A 15,419-nucleotide genomic window follows, 5' to 3' on the forward strand; every position below is an offset into this window, starting at 1 on the left:
ATAATAATAATAATAATAATCTCTGCCTACAGGATTAAACACGATGGACAGCTATAACATAAAGACGGCTAAATGAGGTCTACACACAGGCATGGTACCAAACCACAAACTGTAGACATGTATTGCCACTTTAAAACTGAGTTTCTAACCATGCAGATACCTTAAAGGGCAGAAGTTAAATGTAAGGGAGTGTTCAGATATGAAATTAATGTAAGGAAGCTTTCAGATAGGGCGCATTCCCATAGATTTAAGATCGATCTATCCCCGTAGAGAATCTCACTAGATTACTGTCAGATAATCTGGCTTAAATGTCCGTCCCGCCTACTACAAGCTGTATTAAGGGGGTAATTAACTTTCGTGTCCGCTCGGCTGACAGCTATTAAGCGTGAACCCCCAAGGAGTTAGGTCGATCTAGTTGGATCGATCTAATCTCTGGGAATGGGGTCATAGACTCATCGTTCTAGCTGGATCGATCCAACTCTGCGGGGATTTTTGTTTAGGTGAAGTCAATGCAGTCAGCTGCTTAATTGTCTGCCACGCCTCCTTCCCCAGCAAGGGGTACTAACGTGCGCGCTCGGTTCTCGGAAGCTCTTTCACTCGAGGAGACGTGTAAACTGATGACACGTTCCCCTGCAAAGTTGAATCGATCCCGCTAGTACGATGGGTTTATCTGAACGCGGTCTAATATTTTGACTCAATTTGGAACAAGCTCACATAACCTTAAGATTGAAACTAATAAACCAATAAACTCATACCTACCACCGAGGCTGCTGACACATGCAGATTGTCACATGCACCTTGTGTGATCTTAGGGAACATTCCCACACCCTATCCTGCTAACTGTGGATCGATCTATCTCCAAGATTGCTTTGAGCTTAAGCGGCTTAGATGTGTACGTGGTACGCCAACTGAAGCTGCTAAACGACAGTTTTAACTAAATTAAAATTACCCCCTAACAGATTCAGTTGAGGTGCCAGACATCTAAGCCGCTTCAGATGCAAGCAATTTAGCGAGAAACCCCTCGGAGATGGATCGACCCTGTTAGATCGATCTAGGTATGGGAACCCAGTCAAACACTCAAATCAACCACCGAGGCTGCTGACAGATTAACACATGCGCGTTGCATGATCTTAATGCCACGGAAGACGACATTCACCTTATCAAGGCGTGTTATCCTTGTGGGTACTTTCGATGAAAGCTATTACAGATTGCAGGTAAGGCCACACTTTTTTATTTTTATGGATGACATCCTCTGGGTACCCCAAAATCGGTGCGCGAGGGCGAAAAAAAAAAAAAAACAGTCCAAAAAAAAAAGTGCTGCTTAAGTAAAGGAATGCTGTCAGTACTCAGCTGGAAACACAAATCTTACCACAGAAACACGTATCAAACTAACAATATGTCTTTATCCATGCTCTAAAATATTAAAGCATTGTGAATACTTCGTAGAAATGTAAAAAAAAAAAGTCATGAATAGATACCTGTATACTTCATATTACCAAATCTATTTAAGGTTATTTCATGCATTCAGTTGGTATAGCAATCAATAAAACAAATATCAATCAAACAGTGTGTCTTTATTTGTATTCTCAGAATATTAAAGCATTTTCAACACTTTACAGAAATGTTTAAAAATGATGCAAAGATATGCTTAATACTACCAAATCTATTAAAGGTAATTTCGGACGATGCCATTTTGTCTACTTCAACTCACACGAAGCAGCCAAACTGTCAGGTGGCCTGTCCGATCTTCAGCCCACCAAATACCTCAACGCCCTTGTCGACCCTTTTTTCGCTACAGAAAACCTGGTAGTAATGTGCTGCTTTGTACAGAATGTCACAGAAATTTTTCGGCCGCCGCCAGCCTTTCGCACAATTGTAAAAAGGTGATATCTCCATGCCAAATATCAATGGCATGCCAATCCAAAACAATGGGGCCCGTTCTCTTTATGACTTTTATTGTTGTGTAATTTGAAAGTAATCCTAGAGATGAATTTGACGCCAAAGTGGATGCATTTCCACGTGGCAAAAATACACATGGGCAGGAAGCTCATTTCCTGGCAAATTCAATAACGACATTTGCGACAACCGACTTTGTTGGGGGCTGGGGGGGGGGGCTTTTTTTTTTTTTTTTTTTTTGAGAACGGGCGAAAATCGGTGCGCGCGCAGGATGTCATCCATAAAATTAAAAAAGTGTGGCCTAAATCAGACACAAATGTTTAATATTTATTACAACAAAGCAAAAAAATTAAAGATACATATAGTCAATTTTCTTTGCCACAAAAGCCAACCAAATGCCAGCATATAGTTTCAAGTAGTATAGCTAAGAGAATTACCAAAAGGCATTGTTTAATTTTACCCGAAATATGATATTTGTACGGATTTTTCTGCTAGCATTCTATGCTGTATATCAATGGGACAGAAAAGTTAGTCACGAAAGTAGGTTAAATTTTTGACCAAAAATTTAAAGAAAGGAGCAGTCTACGGCTGATCGGGTGATTTATTCAGTCTATCCCTTGGCATGTCGAATTTATTTGAGTCGTATAATAAACTAGTATAAGTGGTTTATATGTGTTACTGGGAATCTACGCTCCACCGATGCTCGGTTCAGCGGTTTAAGCTTATGACACTATAACTGCACTGCCAGTGGTCACTCATATATAAAAAAGCCTCTGATAAGAGAAAGGCCTCTGTCAACTGAAGTGTAGCCAGTTACTGTTATCGCTATCACTGTGTTATCTACTTGCCCTAACTATATACATGTGATCATTTTTAATTATATAGTTATCATATTTTAGCTTTGTGTTCTGTATTGTATATACTGTTGGTTTCGTATGTACTGCCTATTCTACTGTCATATTTTTTTAGATTTATGGTTGTGCGATAACAGACTGCATAGCGCTTAAGATATTCTGAATATTCTTATTTTTTATTTAGGCCCTGCATCGTATTACTAATTCAATGCACTGACGCACACGCCAATAGGTTCTTAATTCACGAAGGTGACTTTGAAAAAAAGAATGATCATAAGTCGCTGTTTTCCCAAGCTTTGTCATATTCGGCCTCGATCGAATCTTGAGTTTGGTAAGAGAAGTGGTCCACGGGTCGTGATTTGTAAAGTCAAAATATATTTCTCATAGCTGACAAACGCGAACGGTCATCTTGGGTGAAGAACGGAAATCATGAAATTGTTTTTGCTTTTCGCCTCCGTGCTTTTTACGCTTCTCGCGGTAGAACTGGTGTTTGCCAATATGACTGAGGAGGAACTGGAGGGCAAGCTGGGAAAAATTCCCAAGGAACGCAGACTGAAGTACATGAAAAGAGAAACCCCCGAAGAAATCAATAGGAAGATGAAAGAGAGAGGACTGGTAGACATCGACGAGCCGGACGGTTTAGGTAACTTTGAGAGAGTTGATATTTTAAAGAAAGTTGTATTACATTTTTTTCTACTCTCATTCTAAGTATGACAAAGTCTGTCACACTGGGGGCAAATTTAAGGTGGCCCTCTGTCCGGTATATTGCAAAAGTTATATCAGTGTCAATTAAACCGGGGGAGCGAGCGAAGGGAGGTCCGTAAAAAACTTGCCATGAAGCGTGCTCCGTCTGTTCCATGGTTCGCTTCACACTTTTTTCAGTTAAATACTGCCGGGTCCATTATTATTTTCAATCTTTTGTGACATCTGTTGAGTTTTAATTTGACATAATTTTGCATTTGAAACAACTACTTAAAATTAATATCTACATGCATATAAAGTCTCAAATATAATGCGTTACTCGTCAGGAATTTTTTTGTAAGTCGTGCAGTGGTAAGTTTCTCCCTTTTTGTACATTCAGGAAACACCAGGGCCCAGTTTCATAAAAGACGTTTAGCACTAGCCAGTGTATAAGCCTAACCAGTGGATAAATTCTAAATGATGGTTATACATATTAGTTTAAGGGATAACAGCTGTTCATTTTGGCCAAAAAATGGATTTCCTGGGGGTAAAGGACAATTTCATAATAATAATAATAATATGTATTTATTTGCAACTTAAAAAGTTAGATTTTACAATAAAAAACAAATAGTGGTGAGATACACAATTATAAAATGTACTTGTAAGTGTTAAAAGTTGATAAAAACCTCAGTTCTTAAAATTAATAAAGCCCATGGGATAAAAGTTTTGGACGATCGGACAGTCCTCAGTTTTGGCACAGTGTACTTATAAACCCGGCGCAAAGTAGAGAAACTTTCATTTATCTCTGGTAGCAAATGATGGATTTTGCGTCCTTCGGAGTAGATTTTATGCAATAATGTTTTAGATAGTTCATCTCTTCTACAAGCAAGAGTGATAACTTTACACGTTTCAAGTGCCCATCATATGGCAGCTCTGGGAATATAATCTTACATGCTCTTATCTGGATGGATAAAATTTTATCAACTTATTGTTGTGTGAGACCTGGGTGCCACACCTGATATGCATATTCTAATGTAGGTCTGAATACTAATATGTAAAAGCTTGCAAGTTCATTGGTTGGAATACCCGCTCTTTTCAAAAGCTTAAGATTGTGAAGCCTTTTACTTGTTTTTTTTTTTTTTTGCAAATATCACAGATGTGACCTTCCTACACACACTGGACAAAAGAAGTGTCACCCCTACTGAGCCAATACTATGGGGGAGATAAATGACTGCGGAATGATATGCTCCTGGTATCATTTTATTAACATCAAATTTCACAAAAAATCACAAAATGAGAACAAAGTATACACTCTACCAAAATATGCAGTTTCAAGTCCAAAATTAGTACTTAGTGGCATAGCCACGTGACCTAATAATAGGTGCCAGTCTACGAAGCAAGGTTTCATATAATTGTCTGATGCGTTCAGGGCTAATGCTGGCCCAAGCATGAAACACTGAATATTACAGAGTTTCTCTGCTGGTTAGACGGGCATTTGTAAAAAGTTTTGACATATCATTCCACACATTTTCTATTATGTTTGCATCCGGACTCTGGGCAGGCCACATCACCCTGCGAATGTCCTGTTGGTCAAACCAATCATCAACTGCTCTGGGCCTGTGACAAGGAGCATTGTCATCCTGGTGAACAAATGGATAATTCCTGTCACCAAACATGTTAGTAATAGATGGTAGCAAGCCTGACTCCAAAACATCGATATATTTCTAGTGATTCATGTTTCCATCAACCACTATCAATTCGCCCAAGCCATGGATGCGGATGCAGCCCCACACCATGACGAATATGCTGCTCCGGGTTCGAAAATTAAGTGCATGTGGTTCAAATGCTTTACCAGCAGTTTGCCAGCATAGTACCCGTCTGTCATCAGAGGTTAGGCCAAAGCGACACTCATCAGAAAAAAATATATAGGACTAATTGTCATGAACTGTCCAGTTCCAGATCCTGTTGACCCTAGTTTACTCTACGTTGCCTGTTTTGAAACGATATAAGAGGTTTCAATCTTGCTACCCTGCTGTACACTCTCTGAACATGTAACCGACGCCTAGCAATTTTCACAGACACATTCTTATGTGTGAAATTGTTCCACTGTGTTGTCAACTGACAAGCAGTGTCGAACTTTGACAACCTGGACATCAAAATCAGTCGTCGGTCTTCACGGCCAGTATTTTTTCTTGGACGACCCATCAGAGGCAGTTTGTCTCTTGATCCAGTGTTTCTATACCGAGATCAGGCCCTCTGCACGGTTCTGACTGAACAATTCAATTGTATCGATATTCTGACATTGCTTATATTCCGCCTCTTCAGGTTAATAACTTGCACCTATAACCGTTATATAATTGCCTGTATCTTGTCATATTGGAGGAAGACAGGAATAACATTTGCTGTACATGTACAAGACCAACAATACAATTCCATGGTATAGCGGTTTTATACTCATTAGTCACATTATAAGTAGACCAGGCATTATAAGTACCCAAGATCGGCCTACTTTTATTACTCTGAGTTAGGGGGTGACACTTCTTTTGTCCAGTGTGTGTAGGTCATATCACTACTAATCTTAACCCCTAAGAAGACAAATGCGATAGGGTTGACACATTTTTTATACTGTAGTATGATATCTTTTTTTTCAGAGATTTATTATCATTATCATGCATTTCTTATGTCGCTGATGATGAATATCATTTATCTGTCAGATTGTTTTTATTAACACCTTGCATTTGTAGTGCCGCTAATAATTCCTACGGATGGAACGGCCGTCCCCAACCAGTACATTGCCCGTCTTCGGCCTGGTTGTGAATACGAAGAAAGTAAGTGATCCACTTAAAATTGTTAAAAATTTAATTCAGTAGGTTCAGTTTTATCAAGGACTAATAAAAACTGTAATACATATTACATGTATGACCACTCAACATGGCTAAATATTCAGATAAATAGATAAGATAAATATTCAGCTAGGAGCCAAAACTACTAACTCGGTCATTGCAAAAAGTGCCTGTGTACCTGTTTTACATGACTTTCGAAAAGTGATTTTGAGAGGTTATCATGAAAGCCTCAAAACGATCTTTAAGGAACTGTTAAACCAAAAAAGATGACAAATTACTTAATGTATTTCTTTCAAAGCAAAGTACATGTAAGAATGACATACATGCACATTTTCTAAATGTACAAGGAATTGTAATTCGCATCGCATGCAGGTGTACCCGCTATCTGATGCAAACTGTACTAATGAGTCTTATATAGTTTTATACATAAACACCGACAGTCAGGTAAAATGTATTTTGTTTTAAAAGCAATATATTCTAAGTACCCATTTTACAGTTACAATTTACAATTATGCACCCCTTACAGTTAGTCGCATTCTGGAAGGAAGAGGTTACCAAAAAAGGCTGGATTTCAATCAGAAAGCTAACTACGTCATTCTAAAGGAAATAAATGATAGGTATTTCATTCTTTAACTCGTGTCTCATCCATGAAGATTTCTGGTTCAGCCTTTAGCGATGGATAACTGTGATATAATTTTCATTATTTGAAATTCGATTTTATCTTAGATTTCGAACAATTTTGAAGATATTTATCTTTTTATCCAATATCATTGTTCAGATATCATAGTTCAAGTTTATTTCAAAGATATGTTTTGGGGAGAAAATCTACACAAATTTTTAATTTTCGCTAGTGACCTCCAAAATCTTCGCAAGCGGACTGACCTTTTTGTGGAAATTGAGCAAGATAGAAAAATTTCGGTGTCTTTGCAGCATTGTTCGAGTTCTTTCCCGGCCGACTCTACATGGGTAAATATCAATGTGTGTGTGTGCATGTGTATGTTACAGTTTATATGCGTGTGAGCTTCCTATGTGTTAAAGATTTTTTGTCTCAGTACGCTTCCATGTGCAGCCTTTCTCTCTTTCCTCTCATTCTCTCTTTCCTGAGTGCAAATCTCATTTTATACGGGTATAGAGGCGTGTCTAATTAATCAAATATGTTAGCATAAAGGCTGCAGACCTCTGCCAAGGAGGAAGATAATTTATTTTTATTTCTTAGTTTCAACAGACAAAGAAAAAATCCATAGCTGTCTTATATAGAATGTAGATAAGGAGGATGATTTTATTTGAATCCAAATAAAATGGAATCAAATTAAAAAAATTCTGACGACCGGGCATATATACTACGGCGTATCTCCGCGAAACCCAGAGTAGAGGAAATGTGTTTTTGATTAATTTTTTTATATCTGTAAAAAGTTCTTATCAGTTTAGCACTCGAAAAACCCATAAAACAAGCAATATATTTTATTAATATTTCCCCCAGCTTAGTTTGTATATTGCACATGATCAAAACAACAGTTGTCTATGTGTATTTGGCTACAATAAACTTTTTTCTCATTGAAGTGGATGGCAGTAACAACAAACAAACAAACAGATAAACAAACTTCTTCGTTGACGGATGTAAAATCGGGGGGGATCCAGGGGATCCAGATTTATTTAAAGAGGGGGGGGGGTCCGCAGATGCGAAGCCGACCCTACCTCTTCCCCCTTGGTGTGGGGTTTGGGTCCCGAAAATTTTTGGTATTTTAGAGGGCGAACGGTGCTGCTTGTTCGGTTTAGAACTATGATTCAGCTGGTCAAAATTCTAATTTCAAGAGAGGTCCATTGGTGTTATTTTTTTCAAAATCGAAGGAGGGTCAGGACCCCCCCGACACACTCTTAAATCCGCCACTGTAAAATGTCTTTCCATCATGTTTTCTTTTATCCAGAATTTGGACAGAGTATACCCAAATAAGGATAATTTTTTCTCCACCTGGGCACTCGGTCTAGATATAGACGCATATGTCATTGACACTGGAATTAATCCTAACCACGATGACTTTGGAGGAAGAGTGCAAGTGTCAAAAGGTAAATTATATTAAAATGAAATTACATGAGAGAGAGAGTGTGAGAGGGACGGCGTGAGAGAGAGGTGAGTGAGCACAAGAAAAAAAAAAAAAAACAAAAAAACAGAAGGTTAGTAATTCTCATCAAAGTTTTGTGTGTTGTTATTTCAGGTTGGCACGCACGTGGTTTTTCCAGTCCTGCAGACGACCAGGGTCATGGTACCCATGTAGCCAGTACCTTAGGTGGCGCCACCTATGGAGTAGCCAAGGAGGTGAACCTCATCCCCGTCAAGGTATGCGATGAGAATGGGTATTGTCTTACTTCCGATGTGGAGGAGGGGCTATACTGGATAGAGACACAAGTTAAAAAAAACAACCGTCTATCAGTAATAAATATGTCAGTCGGTGGTCCGAAAAGCGCGTCCCTCAACGACGCCGTGAACGCGGTATTGGATGTAGGCATCCCAGTGGCAATCAGCGCTGGGAATCACAACCCGTCAGATCCGAACGATGAGACTGATTCGTGTAATGCATCCCCGGCAAGCGTAGAAGGGGCCCTCACAGTTGGCGCCACAGACGAAGATGATTTCTTGGCGGATTTCAGTTTCTTCGGAAAGTGCGTCGATATCTACGCTCCAGGGTCGAAAATCATGGCCGCCGACTTCCTAGACATTCACGGTTCGACAAAGAAAAGCGGAACGTCGATGGCCGCACCCCTCGTCGCAGGTGCGATTGCGGGCATGCTGCAGGTGTTTCGCGATGCTGGGTACTTCACGGCACCGTCGCAAGACGTTGTGGACAACATAAACCATTACATCATCGAGTTCGCGGAGAGGGGTACCGTGCATGGACTCCGGGCGTTGAACAACAACAACGTTATGCTTCAGACCCCCTGTCTGTATACTGTGTAATGTCTTCTGGAAATACATCCTTGCCTAAAATAATGGAATATTCCGACAAGATATAACATCTGCGTTTTAAATATGTTTAGGTTCAGTCGTAAGTGGTTCGTTGTAATTGCATTTTCTACCTTAAATTTATGCTTGAGATTGTTTTATCTCTTTGGTTTTGTTCTAGCGATCAGTGATAAATTTGATAAATTATCGGTAATCAAAAGGAAAGAGCAAATGATGAAGGAAGCATAGATTGGAGAGGAAGACCAGAATAATCCAAAGATAAAGAATTTCATCTCAGAGTTAGTATTTCGTGAAGTACACATAAAACAGGATGACGTAATATATTCTTCTAGGTCAGCGGTCAAAGTTGAGGAAGGTTTTGTGTTAATTTTCACAGAGTGCTTTGAAAGAAAAATTATGTCCCTAGTTTCCGAAATATTCCATGATTTTAGCAAAAGTGTGCGCGCGTTGCTTTGAATTTTCAGCAATTTCCTAAGGAACTATGCTAGCGGAATCGTGGGTGGAAACAATTTCCCCTACATTGACTCTTTTAGACGGACCCTTAGGCTCATCAAACATGAACTTTATTAATTTTTAGAATCAGGATAAGGTTTAAAATGAGATAAGAAATATACTTTTCAGCTTTTGAATATACCGTAAGTGGACTGTTGTATTTGAAATTAAGATATTCCACGGTGGCATAAAAAGATACAGTGCATTTCGGACGCTCTGCAATGCTTAGGATGCAGGTGTATTTAAATCTTGATATCAAGTATTTAAAAGAAACGGACTGATACGTTAGTATGAATGATTTAAAAGATTTTGCACGTGATCTGTCATACCCGAATTTTCACATTTTTTGGGCACATACCTTCACATGGGCAACCATACGACAGTAATGCTACTTTTAAGCAATTTCTACCCGTGGAATCAAATATGAGTTTTATATTGCATGCGAGATATCCTCTTTTTGTCTTGTAACTCAACTGCTAATAAATTCAATCATGAACGCAAAGATTTGTATGTTTATATTATTCTATATGGGCACTTAATAAGTATGTTTTACAATTGAAAATACGTTATGTTTCCAGTGCATTTCATTTCGTAAATCGTCACAAAATATCGACATTCATGATTACACAAAGATACAGTTAATGAAAAAGATGACATTAATTTCAAGCACACGGCCATGAGAAATCCTATATTTATTGGTATTTCAGGCACCTTTATTTGAATGGTTGTCGGCACATTAATCGACATCTCAGCGCGGATAGAAGTTCGAGACGAGGCGATGAACCTATGCAAAAAGTCTATGACCCCATTCCCATAGAATTTAGATAGATCTATCCCTGTGGGGAGTCTTACTAGATTACTGTCAGCTTAGCCGGCTTAAGCGTCTGTCCCGCCTACTGAAAGCTGTAAGGGGGTAATTAACTATGGTGCGCGCTCGGCTGACTGCAATTTAGCGTGAACCCCTAGGGAGTTAGGTCGATCTAAATCTTAATCCCTGGATCGATCTAAATCTCTGGAAATACACCCTATAAGTGAAAGGAAAATGTGTAAATAGAAATGTAGTAGAGGCATGCATCTTGACCCGCCGTAGCGGGGAGAATAATATAAATAAATAAACAAATGTGCAGTAAAAGCAAGCCCATCAACCTATCTTAGCGGGGATAAAAAACTAAATGTGCAATAAAAGCATGCCCACCAACCCGTCATTGCGGGGATAATGAAATATGAATAAATTTGCAGTAAAAATATGCCAGTTGACCCGTCGTAGCAAGGAGAATAAACATATAAATCTAATTTTATAAGCAAATAAACATGTCAGAAAAGCATGTCTTATGACCTAAAAAGGTCTGAAAACCTATGAATCCGAACAAAGTCGTTACTGTGAGGCATCCGTAAAACTAAAAACTATGTGGGCGGAGAACGTAGGGTGTTGTAACGGAGGACCTCTGGGCTCACAAAGCGGGCAAAAAATTATGTGAAAAAAAGCCATTAGTAAAATGAAACTACAATTTGCAAAAAAAAAAAAAAAAAAAAAAAAAAAAAGACTTGCTGGTCCTGAAAACATCCATACTGTAAATAAGGAACAAAGGCTTTGGTGCAGAAAATCTGTAATTTGAAATGAAATAAATGCATGCCCTATTACCATTAAATCATGTGAGCCCAAAGCTTCCTGATTGTCTAATCAAATAAATTTTATTTTCCATTTAAACTCTATCCAAAATGATTTTAAAAACGAATGATAGCTTAGTTTAACTATGCTGCATATAGATCTACAGTGACAGCACGAAGTGTTGCTGCATCGCCCGGTAGGAGACATAGATTGATTAGGACTCTGGAGTTATATAATAAAAGTGACCCTTTTCGGCCAAATCTCGAAGAACCAATATCCTTTGTTGAATTCTTTCTTGGTGGGAATGTGAATTGTGTGGTTTGTGGTAAGCTGGGATGGAGGGGACATAAAGGCACATTTAGCACTTTGTTACGTGTTCTTTGATCTTGTAGGGCCTAAATTGTGGTAGTTGTGACTATCTGATGATTTCTTGACTTTGTGTTCGTGGTGAAAACATGCCATATTGAGAGAACCAGTTTTCAAAATATGATTGTATAAGTTGTACAAAAGTTTTTTTTACCCCATTTACCTTTAGAATTTTGTGTGGTTATGTTCAATATAAACAGAAAAATGTAGCAACAAGAACTTGAATCACATCACCGCTATATCAATTGTCACATGCATCCAGCATGAGCTCCAGACAAAGAAAAATACACTAAAAGTAAATTAATTTACAGTAATCAAAGTGTACTTTTTCTGTTGCCGTGACCGTACCGTTGAAAAACTAGAATACTTTCTTGGAGTGGATATATTGTATTTCGCTGCAGAAAAACTATTCAAAACTAGAAAAAACTGATATAAACTGATGTGAACTAAAACTGAATTTAACTGTTTTAAACACAAAACAATATGCTCCGAGGAGACCCGTGTCGCTGGAACTGTTAGGGCGGGAGCTCAGTTTTATACCTGTACCTCATGTGACACATGAACACATCTCACTACAATACTCTGATCTACTCTCACTTGTAATAAGTACAGAACGTGTTGCAGTTACATTTTCTACATCTGGAGCACTATATATATATATGTATGTTTGTATAAGAGCACTGCAAATTTATTTTAGGGGCGAAACGTTCCACCCCGGATACAAAGATCTACAGTACATTGAACTAAGAGGACGCATTTTGATGTTTGTAACAAAGCTGATAATTGTTAAATATCGGCTTGATATGATTAGGAAGAATAGCAACTGTATTTTACATTAATGTCTTAAACATATTTATCAAGTTATTATCCTGTAGAATTTGGATAGCAAAGGTTCACGATATATTTACAGAAGCCGGTCTTAGTGAACTGAGACTTAAATCTACCAAGTTACGTTTAAAAGAACATAAGAACATTATCTATTGAGTTATATTTAAGCAGAATTTACTGGATACAAAACAGCAAGCTATATGTTCTATCTTTTATAAATAATTCAAGAAAATTGTGGTTATACAAAGATCTCGTTGACCACATTTCCATGCAAACTTACCTCATAGAAGCAATAGCACTGCATTACAAGAGACTGATATGATCAGCCAATTAAACTTTCCTCTCATATGGTTGCCATAGGAACTGGTTGCCATCGAAACATCACGTAACCACATATGAATGCTCACATTGTGTCGTAGCTGAAGACGAATTTTTTCATTTCATTTTGAAATGCCCTAAATATAGTATTCTCATGAAATGTTCATAAAACCATATTTTTTCAGCAGCCCCTTCTGCTGATTTCTTTCAGTAACAAAGTATTGTGTAACTTTGCATGCTTTATTTTTATCTTATTCTGAGCTTCAGAGATAACTTGAAACAAGCCTCTACACTACCCTAGCTCAGGATAGGTATTTTCGACTGCTGGACGTATTTGTCAGAAGAGCTTGGCTTGAGAACGAAGGGCCTTATAGCTCTGGTTATTTTGATTTTTATATGTATCTTTAAATATATGCATATTGCCCTTATATATATTTCTGTAGAATCTTTGATAGACCTTGTACTGTGCATCCCACGGCGTCAACTGCACACGTACAGGGGTGAGCCGCCATCTTTAACCGCGCATATAATGCCGTGTATGAAGCTGCATGCGACATCAGTTCCTTTCCCTCCTTAAACCATACATAGGAGCCCGTGATGGTATAGGATACACTGGGAAGAATACTGTGGTTTCGATCAGTTTTGGGGTATGCAGTGCTAAATGTAATTGGCCGGGAATTCTCAGCTTGGTTTACATAAAATCCATTTTTAATACGGGGAATATCATTCCCTCTGCAAAAGTGGTAAGAACAAAACCATTCCGAAGAATTGCAATTAGAACACGAGCGAAATAATGTAGGCCTACTTTATTCTTACCAAAGTAACATGTTCGGCAGTGATGCCATCGATTGCCTGCGAACGTTTAATTAAAAGGTGATCCTTGCACATTCAATCTTTTGTTGTATGCCTTTGGCCCATGCCGTTTGTCCAAGTTGTGTGGTGGTTATCTGGTCAAATTAAGAGCTGGGTAACGTTGGATATGCGACCGAGCAGCCGATGATATACTGCAAGAGCTTTTTTCTGGCCACAAGAGTGCATTATCCGTCATAATCATTCATAATAAGCGGCAAATTCATTTGCAAATAATGTTGATTTCATCTTAATAGTAGGGTCTTTTCCACATTTTGGGTTTTTTACTGGCTAAAGTCAGACAATTAATACGCGATTAAATTCTATTTGGGAGTAAGAGCGGCAAAACTTCCTGAACAGACGTTTTGATTTTTTCAGTGGAACATAAATCACGCCATTCCGGGGGTTAGAAGTAAATGTAAGGGAGCGTTCAGATATGGGGGGCGACTACTGGGCGTTCAGAAATACCACCAGAATTGTATTGTTTTTCCGTGGTGGGTTGAGATGTGAGATATAGTTCTTGGGGTGAATCAGTGTGCACTGAACACTCAGCCTCATAGCCACTTAATGACAAATGTTTTTTAAGCTGGTCAGTACAAAGTTTATCTCATCACTTTTTCTAGCAAGATGTAAGAAGTGAATGCTGGTAGAGGTAGCTTTTCAATGTTCTATTTCATCTACTGGCGGTATATTGCACTATTTATAGCACTGCCTCATTTAATTGAATTTGAGATTGTGTTGTTCAATCACATTTGACGTGGAGGTAGAAGATCCGCTAATCTTCATATCAATAGACAATCGAAGGGGTGAGTGTGAGCTTGTTGGATTTTATTTTGATATCAAAATCGTTTTTCTGGCTACAGAAGTGTTAAACAAGAAGTGCAGCTATAACATAAAGGCGGCTAAATGAGATCTACACACAGGCTTGGTACCATAGCACAAACTGTAGAAATGGTCAATTGATGATGTATTGCCACTTTAAAACTGAGTTTCTAATCAGATACCTTAAAGAGTAGAAGTAAATGTAAGGGAGGGTTCAGATATGAAGATAATGTAAGAGAGCGTTCAGATATACTCATAGCTCTAGCTGGATCAATCCAACTCTGCGGGGATTCTTGCTTAGGTGAAGTCAGCTGCTTAATTGTCTGGCGCGCCTCTTCCACCAGCAAGAGGTACTAACGTACGTGCTCGGTTCTCGGAAGCTCTTTCACTCGAGGAGACGTGTAAGCTGGTTACACTTTCCCTTGCAAAGTTGAATCGATCCCACTAGTACGATGGGTTTATCTGAACTCGGTATTTTGACTCAGTTTCGAACAAACTCACATAACCTTAGGATTGAAACTGATGGGCGCAATAAACTTATATCTACCACCCGAAGCTGATGACAGATTATCACATGCACGTTGTGTGATCTTACAGGAACATTCTCACCCCCTATCCTGGTAACTATGGATCGATCTATCTGCAAGGGGTTTCTCGATTAATTGCTATCAGCTTAAGCGGCTTAGATGTTTGGTACGCCAAGCGAAGCTGCTAAACGATAGTTAATTACCCCCTAACAGTTTAGTAGACGAGAACAAGAAGTTATAAAGAGAAGGCCTTCTCTTGGCGAGAAAGACATGTAAGCCGCTTAATGCCCCTATTTCACACAGACCACGAACCCCACGTATCGCCAGGAATTGACAAATTTCAGGATTCGTGAGGATTCGTGAGATCTTGCCAAT

General features: G+C 38.7%; 1 protein-coding gene across 1 annotated transcript; it reads left to right on the forward strand.

Annotated features, from left to right (window-relative positions):
- The first annotated feature begins 2,866 nt into the window (after positions 1–2,866).
- On the forward strand, positions 2,867–10,227 carry LOC106150806 (uncharacterized). The gene is made up of 6 exons (XM_086996521.1): positions 2,867–3,393; positions 6,176–6,259; positions 6,801–6,891; positions 7,126–7,240; positions 8,200–8,338; positions 8,488–10,227. Exons 1-6 carry the CDS (start codon positions 3,180–3,182, stop codon positions 9,225–9,227), a joined length of 1,383 nt encoding a protein of 460 aa, XP_086852647.1. The 5' UTR covers positions 2,867–3,179; the 3' UTR covers positions 9,228–10,227.
- The last annotated feature ends 5,192 nt before the right edge of the window (positions 10,228–15,419 follow it).

This window comes from Lingula anatina, chromosome 10, assembly GCF_051362555.1.
Source record: "Lingula anatina isolate TDL-2025a chromosome 10, LinAna3.0, whole genome shotgun sequence".
Lineage (NCBI taxonomy): Eukaryota > Metazoa > Brachiopoda > Lingulata > Lingulida > Lingulidae > Lingula > Lingula anatina.

Excerpts from the sequence above, each read along its gene's own strand:
- LOC106150806 (XM_086996521.1), top strand. The coding sequence starts at position 3,180 with ATGAAATTGTTTTTGCTTTTCGCCTCCGTGCTTTTTACGCTTCTCGCG. Across the intron at positions 3,394-6,175 it reads CGACGAGCCGGACGGTTTAG|TGCCGCTAATAATTCCTACG; the intron begins GTAACTTTGAGA and ends TTGCATTTGTAG. Across the intron at positions 7,241-8,199 it reads TCCCGGCCGACTCTACATGG|AATTTGGACAGAGTATACCC; the intron begins GTAAATATCAAT and ends TCTTTTATCCAG.